At 39.2% G+C, this 23,251-nt stretch overlaps 1 protein-coding gene across 1 annotated transcript in view; it reads right to left on the reverse strand.

Annotated features, from left to right (window-relative positions):
- Window positions 1–21,348, reverse strand: part of STMN2 (stathmin 2) — a 50,661-nt gene extending 29,313 nt beyond the window's left edge. The window contains exon 1 of the mRNA XM_041768448.1: window positions 21,076–21,348. Coding sequence (XP_041624382.1) covers window positions 21,076–21,094 — 19 coding nt within the window. The 5' untranslated portion in view covers window positions 21,095–21,348. The remainder of the gene's footprint in view (window positions 1–21,075) is intronic.
- Between the last annotated feature and the right edge of the window lie 1,903 nt (window positions 21,349–23,251).

Raw genomic sequence — 23,251 nt, forward strand, 5'->3', positions numbered from 1 at the left:
TTGACGGGATGAGCACTGGGTGTTTTTCTGTATGTTGGTAAATTGAACACCAATAAAAATTAATTAAAAAAAAAAGAAAAAAAAAGAAATGTGCTAATAAGATTTTACTATTGATATTTCATATTTTGAATTCACAATCCCTTTTATTGGTTTTTGGAACTCGGCGTATACTCATTTTTTCATTATGCTCCAACACCAAGTAGAGTTCTGTGCATGTTTTTAAGGATGTGAGAAGTAACAGGTAATTCCGTATAATCTTTCCCATAGTTGATTGCATTTGCTATTAACTATTAATGTTTGCAAGTTAGTGATTTCTCTAGTGAATTCATTTAAAATTCAACCCATATGATGTATGGGTATAATGTATACCCATAATGATGTAAAATGATTCTAGAGCAATATCCATTTAACCTAATGATGTATGAACACCCATTGTTTTTCCATTCTTCCAAAGGGCTACCATGAACTATGAATAATGGTAGCTAGTTGCTCTTTGGGTTTGGAGCACAAACGATGTATCAGGCACCGTGGTAAGATATTTGTATGCATTTTCTCATTTAATCTTCTCAATTGTGCTATGAGAAAGATATAATTAGACTACATTTACAGATGAAAGAAAGAGATGCAGAGAAGTGGAGTAGTTTGCCTGATATTAAATGGATCATAAAGTGTGGGGTTCAGTTGGAATATAGGCCTGTCTGACTCTGTGCCTTGCTCTTAATGCCATTCTCTCCCTCCAATAATCTGTTCAGATGCATCATACACACCTTCAGCATATGCATATTGTTTTTAGCAAGAAAGTAATGTGTATTACCATTGAGTTTGAAAATAGAGAATCAAAAACCTTTTTCTCTCTCTTCCCATTTTCCTTTGGCATTTGTTCTTTAATTCCCACATGTGGCTTATTGACTACATGACTATAGGTTAAGTACAGAGATTTACAGAAAGAAAGTATAAGTGTTTTTTTATTTTAAACATGTTTTACTTGGATAGTAAATATTGATGCAGAGATGGCTAGAAAACTCAGGGACATTTCTCAAAAGGATCCCTGAGTATATATATTCTAATATGACTGAATATATCCTTATACATTTATATCACAGCTAATGAGGTAAGTGGAGAAAGTGGTAATTACCTAAGTATTTTAGGGGAAAAAAACCTTTGCATCATTTATTTCAATATTTTAAGAGTGATATATTTAGGCTGGCAATTACTTGAATTTTCTCATTCTTTTCCCTTTTTCTCTTGTGTTTGTGTGTGTGAATCTGAGGAGTATTTTTTGTTTGAAGAAAAAAGAGCATCGAAGAGAACAATACAATCAGTACTAAAAATTTAATAGTCAAATTAGATTGTGGATTAGATTAGATTAAAGCAGCAGAGAGGTTATGTGTATCTTAAAAATACGAAATAGACAAACAAATAGAGTAATTATTTCCTTACTATTCTAAACATGTAATCCTCACATAGATCAACATCAGTGATCTTACATCTTTCCTTGGCACCTTCTTTTTCCATGTCATAAATTAAGCTTCTCATCCTTCTTTTAACTTGATTTTGAACACATTGTGTGTGTGTGTGTGTGTGTGTGTGTGTGTGTGTGTGTGTATTACATTTGGTAGTTCAATTGCTTTGGGGTCCTAGGGCCTGAAGTCAGATTATTTTCTAAAAGTCAGATCTGCCATCCCATTTAGAAATACATTTGGGAGCTCTATTAGAGTGATTTTTTTTCTTGAAAGATGAAATAGAGAAGAAGGATTTTATTTAAAACACTTGTATACCATGTTAGCTTGAATTTGGACCTTAAAAAAAAGGCTGATGAATATAGTTGATGAATGTGTAATTGAGGACTCAACATTTAAATGAAAAATATATCTCACATTTTTGAAGATCTATTTTAACATCCCAGAAGATCACTGATATGAGGTAATGTTCTAGATATTTCTGTTAAGATGATGTAATGCTAATTGGCTTAGTACAAAAATGGATTCAGTCTACATTCATTCTACCCACCTCCTCACCCCACCGCCAAAATTATGGTTTCCTAAGATACAATGACCAGGGAGGGTCTGAAGGATTAATGTTTGATCAGCTGAAACAGTATACTTTCCCTGCAGGAATAGATATCAAATCAAATTAAGGGGCATTTGAGAAGGTCAAAGCTGTACAACCCATTCATGGGTTGTATAGAAACATATGAGGCTCTTAAATTTCAATTCGATTGATTCTTAGCAAAGTAATTGTGACAAGGAAAAGAAATTGGATGACATGAATCAGTTCTTTTGATCAAAACTGTAGTAAGAGCAGTAAATTGTACCAATCTGAGACCTCACCTTACCCTTGATTCCAGTTAAAGCTCCTGCCGAGTTTAATGAGAATCCCACTATATCATGCAGGGTCTTGTCCTTTTTTTTCTTTCCCTCTAATGAAAGAAATTTTTACAGTCCTATGTGGAGATCAAACTACACTGATTTATAGGAGTAATGAAAGCACCTCTGTTTATATTTCAAGACTTTATTGCCAATCTAATTTTGAGTATTATTATTATTATTTTTTTTTAAATTTTTTTTAATTTTTTTTTTAATTTTGAGTATTAAAAGACATTATTTTTTCTTAAGCCTTCAACACTACCAGGTAGTAGTATAGCCTAAAATGATAGCTAGATTGGTTGGGACTTAAATGAGAGAAAGCCATCTTAGACACTGGAAAGTCTGTCGATCTGTCTGAGTAGAGGTCTCACGTAGGAATGATTATTCTCTTCAGTGTAGCCTCCTGAGCTAGATGCAACTGTCATCTGAGGCTGCCATGGTGTTCTCTGAATTGTGTCCACAAAATGGCTTCCTCTTCATCCAAGTAATTTAAATCACTCCCCATTATTTTTTCCCTTCCCATTACTTTTAAATTTTTTAGCTGACAACTGGGAAAATACTTGCCATCCATTCTTAATTCAGCAAAACTCACACTTCCTATGTAGACTAATGATTGCATTTGTGGGCTCAATTTCTAGAATAAAAAATGTTTTGGTTATCAATGATAAGGATGTTGGTTTTCTTTTTCGCTTGGTTGTAATGTGTGGCTTTTCTCCAGAAAACAAGTCCAAGCTTCTACCTCATGGATTTAGAATTAAGTCTATGACTTGTGTCTTTGCATTGAATAAAGTGGTATGAAACTACAATACAGTAAATTACCTACTATGTTCTCAGTGAAAGCAAGAACTTTCAGAAATAGAAAATGCAAGACTTTTTATCACACATGAAAAAAAAATCTGTCATATAAGATTCAGATGACTTTATCTCAATTAATGGGCCAATTGACATTCCCCCTGAATGCACCAGTGATTTAGATACTGAGGATATGGAAAATGAATTCAGAGAAAATCCTATCTGTCAATCACAAGATGGGGCTGCATGTCTTCATATAATGAAACATGTTAATTTATATGAAACATTGTGAAGAAACAGATTAGGATTAGGCACAGATTCCACAGCGATTTGGGTGACAAACCCTAGAAGTTAATCTTGATTTAACTCTTCTATTGGTCTGAAAATTTAAAAAAGTTGAAAGCATATTTCTCGAAGAGTTTCTATGTAAACTTCTACTACCTTGGAAAGGTGCAAAGTTCCTATGCATTCAAAAAAGCTCTATATGTTGTTTTAGTTCTGAGTGTGTCCAACAAAATACATGCTACTTAGAATAGTTACTAGCATCGACTGCTAATAAAAGTATTTAACTGGGTGTGATCGCCAAATGTTTCTTAAGTTTCCACTGGATAGAATCTTTATCTGGATAGTATACAAACTGCACTCATACTAGTCTCCCTAAATGTTTTCTTAGGAAATAAATGGTATGTAAATAATGAATATAAAATATTTCAGTCGATGGCCACAAAAACCTCATGTAAGGGCAAGCATTTTGCTTGTTTCCAAGAACCTAATGAGAGTTCCAGGGTCTCATTTAATGGAATTTTGTAAAATGCACAGTACGTAACATTTACTTAATAGTGGCCTAAAGATTCAGATTTTAAAATCACATTCAGTAGAGTTATATTTCAGCTGTCCATTCAGAAGCCACACATTAAATGCTTCTGTAATTGGTACAGTGAACAAAAACTGAACAGGCAGGTAATTTTGCTCTCCGACTCAAAGTAAATCCCTGACTTTGCTCTTTACACTTCATACATGTTACAGAGAATAGAATAAACAAATATATCTTTTTAAAATAGGAAATATTCATATTGTTAAGATTTAGAACTACTTGATATTAAAAAAATTATGATAGCACTATTATTTTTGAGTAGCTGTGGGGGTTTAGGGGGAGTACCAGAGCCTTGGAGATGAGTGTGAAACACCTTTACTGTTGCAGCGTCCACAGTGTGATCTTCAGTGGCCATTCTCAAGGCAGCCAAGGAACATGAAAGAAACCTTTCACGTTAATTGAGCTATGTGATGAACATTGCTTTTTTTGTTTTGGAAATTAAATGCTACATCCTCAAGATCTGCCACATAAAGACTCATTTGCTCAAATAGGATTCATCAGAGTGTACACTACAACTTGCATTAGTGTAGTTTTCTGCAGGGAACGTGAAGCAACACACAAAGTGAGTGCATAATGTGTCTGAAGACACTGCGGCCTGCAGTCACCTGGTGTCATCACTGGTACAAAAAGGATCAAAATATAAAAGACAATTTAGTCTAACGCAATTAGAATCACTAGCCACAGCATTTTTGGTCTGGAAGGAACATTTAAAATCATCCAAGTCATCTGCTATTTTCATTTTATAGATGAAGAAATCAGATTTAATAACCTTTATTTCTCCGAAGGGCCCCCTTGGGGGTGATAGGTGGTGGAGTGATGCAGGTGGCAGAGACAAAGTGGAAAATAGAAGTGGGACAGGAGTGTCCTAAATCAAAGTGCTGGTAGGCTTTTAATAAATCAATGGCTTCCTTCAATATTTGAGTCTCGTGTTTCTAAATTGTCTGTACATTTTTGATGTTGGGCAATAAAAAACAATTTATTTTGCATTGTGGCAGGGTTTTTTCCCCCCTCTGAGACCTGGGAAGTCTTTAATCTCCTCTTTCAGAGCACTTGGGTGCAGCATTTCAAAGATAGCCATATATTTTAGTTCCTCTTGGGAAGCAAAATTTTCTGCCTGTAGGTGTGAAGCCTACCACTCAGGTGTGGATACAAAGTTCCTGGGATATATGGTGTTTATAGCTGCTTCTACCCACCAATGCAATATGTGTACTCCGTATTACTTCCAGAATTCCTTCTAGTCACAGAATTTTTAGGAAAAATTGATTTTCCTTTTGTTTTATAAAATTATGACATATGTGGAGACTCTTTTGAGTGCAACTATCATCCTGTGCAGTAGCACTTGGCTGAATCAACCACACCCGAGAGGTAGGAATGACTGCATTATAGGACCTTAAAGATCTTTCTGGGACTTTAGTTTTTTTTTTTTTAATTTTTAAAAATTTTATGACCCTGAGCAAGAACTATTTTGGAACTTTTCCTCACCTATAACTAATAGCTCCAAGCTCTGAAATTTTATGATCCTACAAATTTAGCAATTTTGCCTTTAAATAGAGTAACTTTCTCATTACCTGTAGATTCATCTTTTTGTATCTTCTGCAGTAAGCATTTTCTTTACCTACGTTTTTAAAAAACAATTATTTTAAAGCATTACTAAATTTTAAAGAAAAGGAAAACAAACTTACCCTTGATATTTCTACTCTGCAAAATTTTTCCTCTTTTCAAGTTTTGGTGTTTCATAATAAACAATTATATGATATAAAATACTATTAAATATATAATGTGCATTATATATTTATTATATAAATATATAACGTTTAAAACATGAATCGCTTCATAAGGCGATTCATGTTTTAAATTGTCAAACTATTAGAGCAAATTTCATTTTTCCATATACTACATGTTAAGATTCACTTTTGCCTTTAAATATATAATTTTCAATTTTAGAGGCAGAATAAATGATGCACATAGTGTAAGCTTTTTGGATACCATCTAAAACTCCTTTGGAATTTGTAATACTCATTTTTGAGTATTACAAGATATGAGAAGGATTACATGTTTTTTTTACTGACTGAATAAGTTTGGAATAGCCTATATATTTTATTTATTTTTGGCAGCAAATGCCATATGATTTGGTGATAAAAATTCCCAATAAAAAATGCAAGCAAAAATGGAGTCAAATGTTTGATCTGCATAGACAAATGTGGATTGGAATTTGGCATAAGTTGCTGATATTATTTTAAAAATCACCACTTGGTAATACATAATATATAAAGGCACAATGTTGACTTTATTTTATGGTCTATTTCCTATAGATTTACTCTGCCCGAATATTATTCATAAAAGAGTGGACTTGGAGCACCTGGGTGGCTCAGTGGTTGAGGATAGCCTTTGGCTCAAGGTTTGATCTCAGGGTCCTGGGAATGAGTCTCACATCGGGCTCCCCGGCTCCCCCCAGGGAGCTTTCTTCTCCCTCTGCCTGGGTCTCTGCCTCTCTCCCTCTTTCTGTGTGTCTCTCATGAATAAATAAATAAAATCTTAAAAAAAATAAAAGAGTGGATGTGTGGTTGGGAATACGGCTCACATCTTCAAAACACTTGCCAAATAATAACAGATAGAGCAGGTTAGAGGATCTGCGTACTAGCGTGTGGTGCCAATTCAGAAATGTCTCCAACAGTTGTGACTCATGAAATTCCATAAGGCTGGGTTTGTATCTCCCTAAATACAGGAATGAATTAAACCTAATGGTTTCCATCACAAGGGCCTTTGGGTTTCTTCTCTTTTCAAACACAATAATTCCCCTGGCTTGTTTCACAGTGGTTAGCCCTTATTCCTCTACTGTTTTGTTTGCTGCTAATGGTTTCTTCCCAACTATATTTAAGTTTTTTGAGGGTGAGTGAAGGTGTCTCATTTACTGTTTTCTATATCTTCCTTCCACATGTAAGTGTGTGTATGGCAGTTAGGCATTCTGTGAACACTTCCATTGGTTGCCAAGCAGGGTGGGGCTGTTCATCAGCTGCAAAAGGTACCTGAAATGGTCAGTGGCCCAGCTGGCTTTCCCACTGAAACTAGGTATAGAGTGGGATTTAAAGAGACCAAATGTTAGAACCAGGTTGAGCTCAATTTTTCTCTCTACTAAATATACTAGCTTCATTTTACGCTACAGACTGGTATTTCTGCATACTTGAAGTTGTTTGCTTCTCTCACTCAGCACTTATCCCCTAGCTGTAGCTGCGTGGACAGTTTCAAAATGGCACTAGCTAATGGCACAACTATGATTGCTTGGTTCCCTGGCAAAATTTAAGAAAGCCCTACCACATTTATGCTTCACAACAGCTGGTAATCAACTATCTCTATTCAAGGAGAAAAAGGGAACAAGTGAATGTTTCCTCTACATTTATATGCTGTGTTGCTTTCCACCCTCCCCCCCCCCCCTTATGGAAAGAATATGAATAGGAGCTGAAGACTTATGCTCTTTTCAACTTTAAACAACTTATTAAACCTGAACAGGAGTTTATTTATCCACAAAATGGAGATAGGGTATTGTTGTAAGGATTGAATTAGAAATGCTGTACTGGGTGGCGCAGCGGTTTGGCGCCTGCCTTTGGCCCAGGGCGTGATCCTGGAGACCCGGGATCGAATCCCATGTCGGGCTCCCGGTGCATGGAGCCTGCTTCTCCCTCTGCCTGTGTCTCTGCCTCTCTCTCTCTCTCTTTGACTATCATAAATAAATAAAAATTAAAAAAAAAAAGAATTAAGAAATGCTGTACTGAGACAAGATATTGTTAGTGAAGATGATTCTTCTATAAATTGATCTTTAGTCTTTGAGTGACTATTTAAAAAGATTTTATTTATTTATTCATGATAGACAAAGAGAGAGAGAGAGAGACTGAGAGAGAGAGGCAGAGACACAGGCAGAGGGAGAAGCCTGCTCCATGCAGGGAGCCTGAGGTGGGACTGATCCAGGGACTCCAGGATCACGCCCTGGGCCAAGGCAGGCGCTGAACCGCTGAGCCACCCAGGGATCCCCTTTGAGTGACCTTTTGAAGTTTTACAGGTCTTGGCTATAGTGAGATGTCAAGGAGCCTTATTTTGTACAATTTTGCCATCTTCTCTTTGTTCATCCTTATTTCATCCATCAATGAACACAGTCAGAGCTTCTATGATGTCTAAGAGAGACACTGGTGATTAACCAGGTGAACTCTGGGACTCAACTGATTTGTCTTAAATCCTGGCCCACCACTTATTGGTTGTCTGTGACTTTTTCTCCTTCCCTTTCTCACCTGTGAAAACGGAAAGATAATACCTCTGGTAAAGTGTTTGGCATAGTAGTCGCAGAACCCGAGAGATTACGTACTCAATACATGTTAACTGAGGGTAGTAGTATTAGCACCAGCCACAGAGGTGCTATAGGGGAGACGAAGGAAGTGGAACATGGTTCTGTACTAAAAGAAGCCCTCAGCATAGATGGATCGAAGCTGACTACCCTACATATTTCCCCATTCACTTCTAAAATTTATCAGAAGTGATAAAACGTGTGTTTTTTTTTTTTGATAGAAAAACTTCAGGGCTATTTGTTATTTGTCAGAAGTGACGGCTTCCCCTTGCAATTAATTTAGATGAGTAAGCTTTCATTTCGCCAGGCAAACAGGACAGTGTTCTCTGCAAGTTACAGTTTTCTGTATTTCTTCTCTTGGATGTTGTAGCACAGCTTACGGCAATTTGTAACCAATATACACTGCAACTGTGAACACTATTTTAAGATTTCATCTTAAGAAAAATTGCAGTGGGCGAAATCCAATTCTTTCTAAGCTACTTAATTCAGTATTTCTTCCATGTTAGTCTTGAACTTAGAAAAGATTTTCTTCCTAAATGATGAATTTTATTTTCTTTTATTTTTTTCTATTTTTCTACTACTAAACTTTTTTCTTTTTTTTTAAGCCAAGTTTTTGGTTGATAGAGAATGTGAAGTTCTTTTCTCTCTACTTTGTGTTTGGTATTTCAGAACCCTGCTGGGTGTTTTCAAGTGAGGAAATGTCTACATTTTCTTTAAAGCTGATCTTTCCTACCGGGTGCATGTATTAACGAACTTGTGAGGATTTACATTGTTTTAATGCTTTCCATATGAAGCTCCTCCTTTGTCATTATTCTTTTTTATGAGAAAGTAGGAGTCTATCATTATCTGTATTTTATGGCCTTTAACTGGGAAAAAATATTGAGTATTTTTATATGGAGATTGCTATTATCAACAGTGTCTAATTTGAAAAAGATCTATACAACACTTGTAAATGTAAGCACATATCTCTATTAATATATCTGCAGTTATGGCATAAATATAATTCCTAGTTTATGTACCATACATTTATATGAAATTTTGGAGGTAAAATATTTAAAATGCTCTTTTATACTGGTAGTCAATTATCCTCCCTTAAGCCTTTGTAAAGTCAGACTCGTGATGAATGCTAATTTGATTTCTCAGGGTATCTTTATTATTCTAACGATTACAGTCTGCTAACCTCTTCCAGATTCACATTGACTGGTACCTGAAACACTATTGATTGAAAAGGGGTTACAGTCATGAATGACTGAAGAATAACATGAAACTCTACTTAGAGTAGAGTAGAGTAGGCTTAAAAAAGTCATAGGCTTTTCCCACCACATTTGTGTCTAAGGAATATTATGTTTGTACTGTTTGGCTCTAGTATCTTTGTTGTGCTTTGTTGTGCTATCTGCTAATGGATGGAGCGGAGGAAGGCTGAATTGATCCAGATAAGAAAGTACCTGGAGTTAGCTCTGAAAGAAAAAAATCTCGCTGGAGGAAGGGGGTTGGAAATGGAAGTAGGACACCAGGAGAATGCCAGGTAGGGAGGAGACCGGAGAAGCAGCGAGGAGGGATTTTGCAATGGCCAAGTGCTGTTGAGTTCAGATGAAACTGATGGTTGATAAGATTGCAAGAGACTGTGTGTGTGGTATGTGTGTGTTACATGATACAATTCCCCCTTTCCTGCCTTTTCTTTTCTTTTCTTTTCTTTTCTTTTCTTTTCTTTTCTTTTCTTTTCTTTTTTTAGGAGAGAGAGAAGAGAGAGGGGCAGAGGGAGAGGGGGAGAGAGAGTCCTAACAGGCTCCCTGCTCAATGCATGAGCACCTGCTGTGGGGCTCGCTCTCACAACCTTGGGATCATGACCTGAGCTAATATAAAAAGTCTGAGACTTAACTCACTGAGCCACCCAGGTGCCCCCTTTTCTGCTCTTTAAGAGACCTCAGTGTAGACTTTTACATCTTAGTGTTTCTGGAATCAGTTTTTATTTCTATTTCTTATTTTAATTCTAATGAATTTTATGTAGTTGGACCTTATTGGGCAGACAAGAATGGTCAATTTTATTGAAGTGTTATATGTATTTGAAGTAGGGTGAGATATGAAATATGACTGTGAAACATGAAATGAGAAATAAATGCAAGAGAAGTGTGCTTTGAATTTTGGCATGACCCAGAGTGGATTTGTCTTAGAGATATACTATACTTGCAGCTGCATCATAAATGTAATATCAGCTCTCCCTCCATCACAAAGAATTCTTGAGTAGCGATCATTTCTTTAATTCCAAGTAATTTCTACTAGATTTGTTGCTGCTACTAGATGTAGAAAATCACAAAGCACAAGAAGTTAGATGTTTACTTTAAATAATTCCTTTTTAAAAAAATAATAACTCTTATTTAGTATTTTCATTATCTATGGGGTCTTGAAAAGAGATTCATTTTTTTATTTTTTTTTCATTTTTTTATTACAGAGTGCTTAACATTCAATTGGTCATCTTGAGCCACTTCTCACCATCCTTCCCTTAAAGAAGATTGGGTTGGGGGAAAAAATGGGGATTGACTGTGAGAGATTAAACTTTGGATGAGTTGCTTCTTCTCAGCCAACATTCACTGAAGAAGAATTTTAAAGAAGAATCTTGGGTGGGACCTAAGCATAAGCCCTTTGAAATATCAGATACTGTTGCCCGAGCAATTCACTCAACATTTTATTTCAATTAATAAATTGAACTTATTATTTAAATTTAAAATTATTTAGGAAGTATTTTTAAACAGATGACTCAGTTTCTGTGCTCTCTGTTTGCTCATTATTCATTCTAAATGTGCATGGGTACATGAGTAAAATATCGAGTTGTTCTATCTAATGACAAAAAGGCTACACGTTGCATTTATATAGTACTTGACAGACACTAATCACTTTTACATTTGTTTCCTTGGTTCTGAAAAGGACCCTCAGAAACAAACACTTGCCACTTTACAGAGCTACAATAGAGGCACAGAAAGAAAAGGGACCTGACCAAGGTTGGCTAGCTGAGAGAGTCAAGACGAGGGCTCAGGTCTTCAGAATCCTGTCCTTGGCTCTTCCAGCAATGCAGCACCAGCAGCATGTGGACAGGGGCGGAGCTGTTAGGGCTTAAGTCCTCTATTCTTTTGAGTTCCTAGTTGCAGAGCTGGTCAGAGGAGGGAAATTACACTAGAGGACCATGCTACTCCCCACACTGCTCCAGACACCCCACTGATCACCAGCATTAGATTTAATCCAAGTGTGGTTCTGGACCAGCAGCATCAGCACCATCCAGAAGCTTGTTAGAAATGCAAATTAATGAGACCCACCTCAGACCCATGGAATCTGAATCTCTGGGGTGGGATCTGAGTGCTGCTGATGTGCAGTAAAGATTGAGAAACATTTTAACTAAGGGATTGGATTGGTTGATAGAGGACACTAGTTAGATATTTCAAGTTTGTATCCTCTGGGTAGATCATAGTACTTCCTAACTGATGTTCTTTGTGTAGCACCATGAGCTGTCCTGTAATATTGTAGGGTAGTATAATAAAATTTTTTAAATGGTGGAGACTTCCAGTTATGGTTATAAATTATTACTATTGGTATTCAACTTTTTTGTATGTATAGAGTCTTGTATTCTTTTTTTTTTTTTTTTGAGTCTTGTATTCTACAAAAGACTAAATTCCCCCAGCATGAGAATCATATTTATTTATATTCTCATGACACTTAGCATAGACTTCAGAAGAGAATTGGTGTTTGAATCTATTTTATTTTGATAAGTCTTGTCATTAACTATTAACTATTAATGACTTGTGACTAAAGGCAAATATGTTTAGTGTGTGACTTCCCTCCTGAGTGCATATTTGATTTCAGGACTTACAGGAGTAAGTGCTAAACTTTATTTTTTTTTATTTTTATTACATGCATATATTATACCATTATAATCAAATAGAATGCTTATCTAATATATATTATATATACCTGTATATATATCTCTCTATATATATCTTCTTTTGACATATGTTCTGGCCCTGGCCTTGAAGCTTACCACAAATGAACTTGACTGAGTAAATTCTTTGAGCTTAACTTTACTCATTTTAAACAGAACAACATGTATACTAGGCCCATTTCATAGACACTATATCAAGATTAAAAAGGAAGAGCAAGTAAATATTTTCTAAGAGCTACAAGGTCCATTATAGAAGATCATGCTATCTAACTTTTCTTTAGAACATTTTACATTTTTCAATCTTCTATGTTTGTCTGCTCTCTTTTTTTAATATAAAAGGAAAAGATAAGCCTGAAGTAGAATGAAAAGATTTTTAAAGTGACAGGACTCTTGGGTCATATAATCTGTACATCAAAAGACTAGAATTGACTCTGGTAATTTTTCATGTGTTTGAATGACGATAATGAGAAGGATGTTAACTGGCGTTTCTCAGATAAAGCTGCAAGACTTAAATTACAAAAATAGATATTAGTGTTAGGAATAATAAAGAACTTTACACTCATAAGGGCAATGTTCCATAGCAAGGTTCCAAAGGAAACAGCAATAAATTCTAGTGTCTGCTCAACTGCCTGACTAGGTTGGTGCTCCTTCCCGTGAGAGACTGGAAGTGATAACAAGTAACGTCTAGATGAGATTTTCTGGTCTCAGTTTTGCAACAGTCAGTATATTATGGGCTGAGCTTTGTCACGTGAGTTAGGCTTCTATCTAGGAGGAATCTGGAACTGAAAGATTATCATTAGGTTCACTGTGGGTGTTGTTGTTGAATGGAAATCAGACTGGGGCTGCAGTGCATGGGAAAAAAATCTTCCAAAAGAGGAGGTGAAGAGTGCAAACAAAAATTTAAAGTTTAAAATGCTCTCTTGTACAACTATTTGTGGAACTAGGTTTAGATAAAGTTCATCCATTTCTTTTTATCCTGATACAAAGACCCAACTTGAAAGGTTGAAAGATTGACAGATTGATATTCTGATGATCTACTGTTACACTAATCATTTGTATTATGGATGGTGTACACTCTGAACTCAAAAGTACAATTATTCCAAAAGAATAACTGCTAAATAAGCGCTCATACCAGCATTGCTTTATGATTTTGTGTGGAAAAAAAAAAGAGTCCCAGGCAATTTATTTTTAATGTACTATACAAAAACTGTAATTATCTATTTCTGGTCAAATTTTTTGAGTTTTGTACTTTTTCCAAGTATTAAATATTTTAATCTGGAGGTCGACAAAATTACAAATGAGAAAAGTTAAAAATTTTTTGTTACAGTTTTATAGTATAATGTATGGCTGCTTCTCTTAAGTACAATTCCTAGAGAAGCTATATTTCCAGATGACTAGCAAAATGATTGCCAGAATGCATTAATTAACCTTTATATTCACATAAAAGTGTTTTGTGAGAACAAATGTACACAAAATGTTATCTTTAATCATGGCTAATAAAAATGTGTTATATAAATACAGGTTTTACTACTGCAAATGTCTCCTTGACAAATGACAAGACCCGATTCCTTTATTAAAAGATAATTAAAAATGTTTCACAAGGGATTCAGAGCCTTCCTCCTGCCTGCTTGCTTTTGAGGTAATAAGGGGAAGAGTCTTAAAGTAATATTTAAAGATTACACTAAAGGTGGATGCCTGGGTGGTATATCTCTTTTAGTTCTAGGTTTATTTCATAAAACAAAATACTAAAAAAGTTAAATATTAAGTATCTATGGAGGGAGGTAAGGGTCCATTTTAAAATATGATCAACACAATGCCATTGATTACGTTTGTTTTTTTTTTTTCTCCCAGAACCGGTGGTCATGGTGTGTCCACATCTGAATTTCCTGCTGCTTCCTTAGCTGAGCCTTTAGACAGCCATGTAGTCCATACATTACAACCCCCAAGGTCTCAGAGCTCTTGTTCCCCCAAAGCCTAAATCATGGCAATTATTTTAATAAGTCCCAAGTTAGCAATTAAAAGTAGTCGCCAGTTTGAAGGTATCTCCTCTTCAAAGTGAGTCTGTACTAAGAAAAGATAAGACCATATCAGGCTTGTTAGACAAAATGGTGGTCTCACAAGTTTGCCCTCCATGGTGGGAACACCTCTGACATGGAGCATATATAAGAGTAGCTGGTACTGGTTAGAGAGACAGATTCTGGAAACAGAAGGCCTGGCTCAAGTTCTGTACCTAACGGTATGACCTTGGGTAAAAGTCACTTCGTCTCTCTGTGCCTCAGTTTCCTTATCCATAAAAGTATTTACTTTTTCAGATTATTGGGCGATTGCTGTGACTAATACCTGTAAAGCGCTTAGTGCCTAGCATGTTATATATGCTATATAAGGATTAAATCAATCAATAAAAGTCATTTCTTGCAGACACTCTAAAATTTATGTCTATGCCAGAAAAATGAATCTTGAAAGAGAACAGTGGCAGAGGAAAAGTGTTGATTGACAAGAACAACAAAGGAATGGATAACCCTGGGCTTAATCCCACTTTAGGTTGCATAATGTTATATCCTACCACTCTGTGGCCAGTTTTATTTGGGACTATGTTTTTAGTGCCCTATTTGGGAAATGTTGTATTTCTAATTTGAGATATTTTATGTATAGTATAATTTTGTAGGACAGCATTTCCAGAACTGTGGTAATGCACCCACTGGATGGGAACACTGACATATGGTATTTTTGATGTTATTCTTCGAAGACCAGTTTTTGTTTTTTTCTTTTGGCTAACTTTCTTAAAAAGTTAATATGGAATAAGAGAGGTCTTTCATTGGCTGAAGTAAAGAGAAAACACATTCATAATCTGTTTTCAAGATGCACCCATACTCAATACATTATTAATAATTTTCTCACATGGAAGAAATTGTCTGTTAGAATAATTTGGTAAGTAACAAGTATGGGCTATGTTTAAAGGCAATTTTAGTGTTGTTCAATCTTCTGTTTTAGTTTCTTACAGTATGTGGAATATTTGTAGCGAACTTGCTATATGGCAAATGGAATTAGCTATATGGCAAATGGAATTAGGCAAATTTTAGATTATCCCATAACTAAAAGGTTTGAGTTGAACTCTTTGTTCTGCATGTTGTTTTGTAAATAACAGTAAGCTAGCAATACTGATTCATCATCTTGCTCAACTGTGCCACAAGCCATATCTGTTTTTTCTTAGACACACACACACACACACACACAACACACACACAGAGCCAAATTCTCATTTTCCACATTTCTCTTGAAGGTCTTCTGCTGAGTCCTACAACACGAATATATTTTTAAAAATCCAATTAAGAGAGTGATGGCAGAGAACACATAACTCCCGGAGGAATAAAATCCCTAAGAGTATGAGTTTGGAAGTGAAATATTTTGTAAAGATTGCCATGCATTTGAAAATATTAAGACCCGATACCAAACCTTAGTATGGGAGGAACATGCCTATCACAATTCTCTATTTCTAAAACTGACATGTTTGGTGGTTAGAATCAGCATCAACTGGGAATTTGTTAGGAATGCAAAATATCTAGCCTCAACCAGACTTACTGTATCAGAATTTGCATTTTAATGAAAGTCACAAGTAATTCATCTGCACATTAAATTTGGGGAGCACAGTAATATGAGACTATTAAATATCTTACAGATGGATTATAGTTACATGAAACATAAGAGAAAAAAATCCCTGCCAGTGCAAACATGGAAATAAATCCACTTCTGATGATCCTAAAAATTAGTTTATGTTTGTTTTTGGAACTCCTCCCTCAGTATCACTTTGTATCTGTGTTTTTGCTGCAAGCTCCCTGGAGGTGGACATTGACATCTGGGTATGTCCCCAACATCTCGGGCACATTTTAAATAAATGAATAAGTAAACAATGTTTTTGTTAACTTATTCCTTTATTTAAACTTTAAAATATTCTGTTCCTATATAATTTTGCTGTTACTACTGACCATTCTCTACCATTCATCCACTACAAACTCCCCAAAGTAACATCAACGATAATTATAATAGCAATGGAATGAAACCAGAAAGTAAAATCATAAGAGAATAACTAACTAGGGTTTACACCCATTTCCATTAATTTTATCCATCTCCTTGAAAAGATGCACAAATCCTTTTCATCCACTAGAGTAAAGGATGCCATTAATTTATTGAATAAGCAGTTGAATGTTACAGATTTTAAAAAAAGAGAGATTTTATTAAATAGTATTTGAAACTGGCTTAAAAAAATCACATATTTCCTAGGAGAACTTGATTGCCCTCTAGTGGGGTGAAAGTTAATGTGAACTCCAAGATTTTCCAATTCAGAGAACCAGGAAAGAAAACCAGCCTCAGTTCTGGAAACATCTGGGGCATCAACTAATTTGGTATTTGCTTCTTATTTGGCAAATATCTTGCATTTTTCATATAAGGTCACAGGTCCTCTGACAAAAGAATAGTGTGCGTTTCTCCAAGGCCAAATAGGAAATTGGTGCGAGCTGGAATTAGATTTCTGCAGCTTGGGAGTGGCCTCACCCGGAGTGGGCAGTCACCTGCTCAGGGCCGGCATCAACTCCTGGGGTGGGATGGGGCATATAGTCAGTCCTACTCAGTTGGAGTAAATAACAGTGGTGATTGACAAATCAGGAATTTTCCTAAAGATGGTCTGGATTCATTAATGTCAAAAATGCTCAACTACATATATGCTTGATTCATCTCCAGTTTCATTTTAAACTGTACAAATTTAACTTGAAATTCTGGATGATAGTAACTACTAGATCAGAGAGAATTAAGTAACTATTTTGATCCTAAATTGTAGGGTGGAAGATTATCATGTTGTGTGAATCGGATTTGTGGCAAACTGAAAGGACTGATAGGCACTCTTGAATCTGAGTAAAACGTAGCCTCTTGCAGCCTTTTTTTCTTTTTTCTTTTTAAATCATAGAGAAAGGGCTATTTGATGGAAGGCATACCGGGCCAAATGCTTATTGTATAATCTCTCTATTAATAATTTAAAAAAATCCCCAAAGTAAATGTGTTTTTAGTGCAACAAATAAAATCCCGCTAAAAATGTAAATGCCTAAGAGCAGAGGCAATCATTCTAACAATAAAAATACTCCCTTCCCCTTTCCTTAGGATAGAATAGTTTACTAAAACCTGTAGGTCACTTCACAAAACCACTCTAAATTGTGACTGAGCAAAATTCCAGACTTTAATGCTAAAAACCACTCCATCTTCGTTATTTATTATTTTAAAATATGCTTTCAGAGAATTTTAACCTGTGTAGACAAACACCACCAGGTATATTAATTCATACCATCATACTAGCTATTTGTATTGGCTACACTGGCTCACATAATGCTTGCTGCAGGCTCAGCTTACTCAGCTGGAATTAACCATATATAGAATTGATTGATAAGCGACCGCTATTTCTCTTTCAGCTTGATCTTGCAATCCTGACCAAATTCACATTTTTCCGCTTCCGGCTATTTATATATCCATTTAGAAGGCACCCACTTCATTAGAGAAGATAATGGGGAATACTATATGCACCTAGTACAATCATGCTGAATAATTGTTTAATGAATCAGGAAAAAGCACCCACCCTGGTGATTAATTGATTATGCTTTGCAACTGAAATGATTTCAAAATCCATTATTTTAGCATTGCAGGGGTTGTACTTCTCATGATCTGCAAATTCAGCTTACTCATGGCAGAAAGGACCCTTGCAATTGTCATATTTTGGGTGGGATTTTTATTAATGGGATGGTGTCTACCATTTCACGATCCAGGTTTCTGTGTAGAATTGAGACTGTCAATAATCAGCAATTGGAAGAACAATTCAAAAAAAAAAAAAAAAAGAAACGGTTACATTTTGTGCATCACCTGTTATTTATATATTGATTGATAGACATGACCTTATGGAATATGCAGTGAAGATCATAACACCTCAATTATATATGTATAATTTTACCCATTGCAGTCACAAACAATTATCTGCGGAGAATTTTCCAGCAATCTTTGGCACACAAACCCTACCCTTAGTAAGCACCTGCACATAATATGAGACCCACAAGAACATATGTAATCCCGACAGGAATTGAAAATACATTCCGCTTTATAATGTAAAATGAATTGCACAAAAAAATTCTTGGTTTTGAAGGCTGGAGAGTAAGGAACGGAGGAGTAGGAGGAAGAAAAGTGAGTGCAACAAGGGTTAATGCTCCTTAATGAAATTCAATCATTCAAGCCTTTTGGATCAATAAGGCCACTGAGTCACGAAGTAATAAGAATGATTAGAAAGATTTGACATAATACTGATAACGATGAGTCCGCGGCCGCCCTCCCGCAGCGGAAACCTCTCGGTGGTGGGGGTGGGGCGGGGTGCGGTGGGGAGGGGAGGGGAGGGGAGGGGAGGGCAGGGTGGGTGCAGAACGCAGAGCGAGATCGCCCCGCGTGCCTCGGTCTGGGGACCTCTCTGGGCTTGCGGGTGAATCGCGAACTGCGGGGCGCGGGGGTAGCTCAGGACACTGCGCAGAAGCGCGTCTCCCCGGCTGCCCCGCGGGGGCGTGCGCCCAGCTCGGGGGAGGGGAGCGCACAGGGCGCGGCGCCGGGCTCTGCAGGGCTGGCAGCGCTCCACGCGCCGGCTCGCCAAGCGCGCCCCCCAGCGGCCAGCGGCGGACCGGGCCGGGCCGGGCCGCAGCGGGGAGGGGAGGGCTGGGGCGGCGCCGCGCTCGCTCGGCCGCGGTCTCCCCAAAGGGCGCGCGTCCCGGGAACCGAGGGAGAACCCCGCGTGGGGCCCGGGGTCTCAGCTGGGGGGAGAAAGCGGCCTGAACTCCGCGGGCCGTGGGAGGGCGAGAGGAGGAAACCCGCGGCCGCACCTCCGGGAAGGGGTCACCTCTGCGGTCCTGCGGCCGGCTGGGGCGGGGCGGCGCCTTTGTACGGCCGGGCGGGGCTCAGCGGCCTCCGCGCAGAGCCACCCCGGGCCGGGACCCCGAGCCTCGCCGGTGTGCGTGCGCGGAGCGCGGGGCGGCGGGGGGCTCCGGGCTGCGGGGCTGGAAGAAGGGGCCCTGGGTCTGCAGACCGCGTAACCGCCCCTCCCCGGCGGGGTTCGACGCCCAGCCCCGCAGCCCGAGGTCTCCCCGGCGCGGCAGAAAGGGTGGGGCAGGGCGGAGCTGCGCGGGGCGCACCCCGCAGCGGTCCCCGGGGAGGGGGCGCCCCCAGCAGCCGCCCGATCCGGGGCCCCTCCCTGCCCGTGCACCCGGCGGCCCCTGGAACCGTGGGGGCGCTTAGAGGCGCACACCGGCCGGGAACCTCTGTGCCTCAACCGTTTCTCCCATATGGAGTATTTAGGTTGAGCCTATAGAAATTGCGGTTATTTGGTCCCGTTTGACCTAGAAGACGGGTATTTCACGTGGCTCGATCTCAGAAGTTGGCCCCTTTTGTAACTGTGTTGTTGTGTCTACACCTACCCAGGTCCCGAAGCTTTTACCCCAACGATCAATGGGCTCAAAGAAGCCTTTCTCCGCGTCAATGTCTAGTCACCCTCTGTGTGCAATGTGGGTTTTTGAAAAGAAAAAACATGTTAACCCACTTTTGGCCTCCTCTCCGCTCACAGAACAATGAGGCCGGGGTGGGGAAGGCAGGGGCAGTGGTCAGGGCTCGCCGGGAAGCCGAGGCTGGGAGGCAGGAGCGACCAGCGCGGGGCGTGGCGCCCCCCCCCCCCCCCCCCGCTGGGCTCCGGGGTGTCGCGCTGCGCTCCCCGCCCCGGCCCTGTTTCGGCTGAAGCTGCTGCACCGGCAGGGGGGAGGAGGGAGGGCGCCGGCGCCGCTCCACACAGGGTGGGGCCGTCCGCATTGTGCGCCCAGCGCTGCAGGTGCCTCCCCCTGGGACCGCTCGTCCTCACACAAAGAAACCCCACCCCAGCCCTGCGAAACCGCTGCCCCTCCAGCCCGCCCCGCCGCGCGCTACCCCGCCCCTGCAGCTGCCCACCCGCGCCCTCCTTGCCCTCCCCGACTTCCTCTCCCCTTCCCCTCCCTTTCCCTAAAACAAAGGAGCGTAGCACCCCCACCCCCGCCCTAGCCTCCCCGCACCGCGCCCCAGGACTAGCGGTTTTTCCGACGAGACAATACCATAAAATTTGCCCCGTTCTCCGCCCGCCGCCCCCTCCCCCCGTCTCCACCCATCTTTCAAACAACCTTAGAAGGGACCGATTTGACTTCGCGTTTTTCTTTTTTCCTTTCCCCACCTCCCTCCCCTCTTCCCCATTTTCTTTCTTTTTCTTTCTTTTATTTTTTTAAACTAGAGAAGAAATAAAGGATGTTAGGAAGCACTTTCCAAAAATGTCCCTTAACCTCATTTAAGGCAAACAGTAAAGGTAGCTCCCCCACCCCACCCCCCAACGATTGGGCCCTAATTTTAATCATAGAAACAGAACAAATTCTCTACCCACGGGAGGGCAACTTACCTGCTTCTACCTTCCAAAAGAAAATTTTAGTTTTAGATTTCCAGGGACCCCCCTCTTTGCCCTTCCCAAACCCGCAGAACTGCCTTCGTCCTTCCCGGTTCCTGTTTTTTTTTTTCTTTTTCTTTCTTTCTTTTTTTTCTTTTCTTTCTTTCTTTCTTTCTTTTTTTTTTTTTTTTTTTTTTTTTTTTACCATTAACGCCTTTTTTTCTATAAAATATTTCCGAATGCCTTCAGAGCTCTAAGAGGGAAGGTGAGAGGTGGGCTCCAGGTCGAGCCGAGGGAGAACGAGGCGCGATGCCTTACCCATTGCTGTTTTAGCCATTGTAGGGATGTGCAGATGCTGAGCGGCGGCGAAGGCGAAGGGTCCAGCTACAGCAGCGGAGGGAGCGAGAGAGAAGACTGAATAAGGCACTGAGTCTGCAGAGTGGGACCGTGCGAGAGAAAGAGCAAGAGGCAGGAGCCCATGAATAATTATCACTCAGAAGCTCAAGCAGATTGGCTCCCAAGGTCCCCTGACATGACTCCCGCAGAGTCAGAATCTCCAAGCATTAAATATTGATCGGCCAATGGTGCTGGAGTACAAAGTACCAGAATGCAGTTTGAAATGGAAATCCGTCCTTCCCTGGCAGCTCCCCCCCGTTTTGGGGGCCTGATAGTACAGTCCAAGTAGAGTGGAGCCTTAGCCCAGAAGCCTCCTAGGAGCTAAGAACTGGGCTGTGCCTACCTGGGAGCCAGGAGGATTGACTTTGTTCACACATGTTTTATCGCACAAACAGAAAAAGGGAAAGGGGTTTAGAGCTTTGAGAAGTCGTCACAACATGCTGACTATTGGAAACATTGTGGTTTTACTTGTTCATGGTTTCTCTTTCACCCTTGGCCCTGGTTTGGTAGTTTGTGGTATTTCAGCTTGACCCCATGCCTGGCTATTGGTGGCAGATTGAAACAGAATTGCATTGTTGTCCTTTGTCTCTCAGCACAGCTTGGTCTCTTGAAGGTCTCTCAGTAGAGTGAGGCCTGGTGTTTTTTACTCTTGGCACAGATGGAAGAGGCTGTTTGGGCTGCTTAGGGATAGGTACATATAGTTATGGTCTACTTGGGGACCTTATGGAGGAGGACCTGTGTCTGTGTCTTGTCCACCGGCTTACAGGGTGGAACCAGGTTGGCTGACTGGCTTGAGTGTTGGAGGAACCAGAGGTGGGTAATGCCATTCTGCCTTGGAGATGTAGGATAATATGGATTGAAACCCCAGTGACTCTTGCAGGTCTCAAAAGAGAAACCTTTATACTGAAAACCTTTCGGAGATGAAAGATGTGATCTGGAGCATGGTTTTTCAGAGATCCAGAGACTTCATTGATATAGGCCAAAGAAAGATGTGTTTGGGACTCAGGCTGAGCAATGTGGTGTGTGAGGAACTCCCAGGTGCAAAATGTGCCCTTTCGGTAGAAAGATATTCACTAATTCATTCCTATTGACTTAATGAACATCATTCACTAATTCATTCTTTCTTAGAAGACTCGCATAAATATTAATTGAGCATTTATCACATGCCAAGATTTGAGGACAGAACAGTGAAAAAGATTTTAGACCTTGTTCTCATGGAGATTTTAATCTCTGTTAAATTAACACAGTGATTAAATTAACTCAGTGATTTCACTGAGTCTTTCTCCATTCTAGATCCATTCAGAAACTGTGGTTTTTGACATTTGAAAAGAGAAAAGGCAAAGGATTGTTAATTCTATTGCATTTGAAAGCCAAAAGAATAGCACATTGTTGAAATCATGAACATATTACAAAATCCTGGCAATTTTTAAATTTTATAGAAATGATTGGGATTATTCTAATGAATGAAGTAAATTCTTAGCAGCTTTCTATTAAATCACATTTCAAAAATTTTTTCTAGCCTCATGAATAATAACGCAGTTTTGAACACATAAAAAACCCGTTTGAAAGTAGCAGGCACTCTCCTTGGTGCTGAAATAAATTTCTTCACCTCCTGTTAACTTGTAAGACATTTAAACCCCATAGACATCTTGCTGAGTGATGGAAAGTACTGGAACTAGAGCAATTCTGACCTGCTGAATCATAGGAAAAATAAAACATAAAGTGGTGATCAATAAAATTACTTCTCGAACAGGAAGATTAGAAATTATTCCTCTCGTCATTGTACAGGTCTGTGAGTATGACACAGCAATAGAGCAGCATGGAAGTTGCCAGCATCTGGAAATAACCATTTTCTCCCTTTCTGTGGTCATTGTCCACTTTAAACGTGAGAGCTAATTCCTTCTCAGTGGAGTACTTATCAGCCATAAGATGAAGGACCTTCAGCATGTCTGTGTGACTCATATTTTTAGAGTATTCCTCTTCTCCCCACCACACCCTTTCCCTTCAGGCTATGTATCATCTTTACATATTCTTCAGCTTCCTTAGAGAACAAGATCCCTAAGTCATGGCATTAAGGACTTTAACAACTACCACTAAT

Source organism: Vulpes lagopus, chromosome 9 (assembly GCF_018345385.1).
Source record: "Vulpes lagopus strain Blue_001 chromosome 9, ASM1834538v1, whole genome shotgun sequence".
Classification (NCBI taxonomy): domain Eukaryota; kingdom Metazoa; phylum Chordata; class Mammalia; order Carnivora; family Canidae; genus Vulpes; species Vulpes lagopus.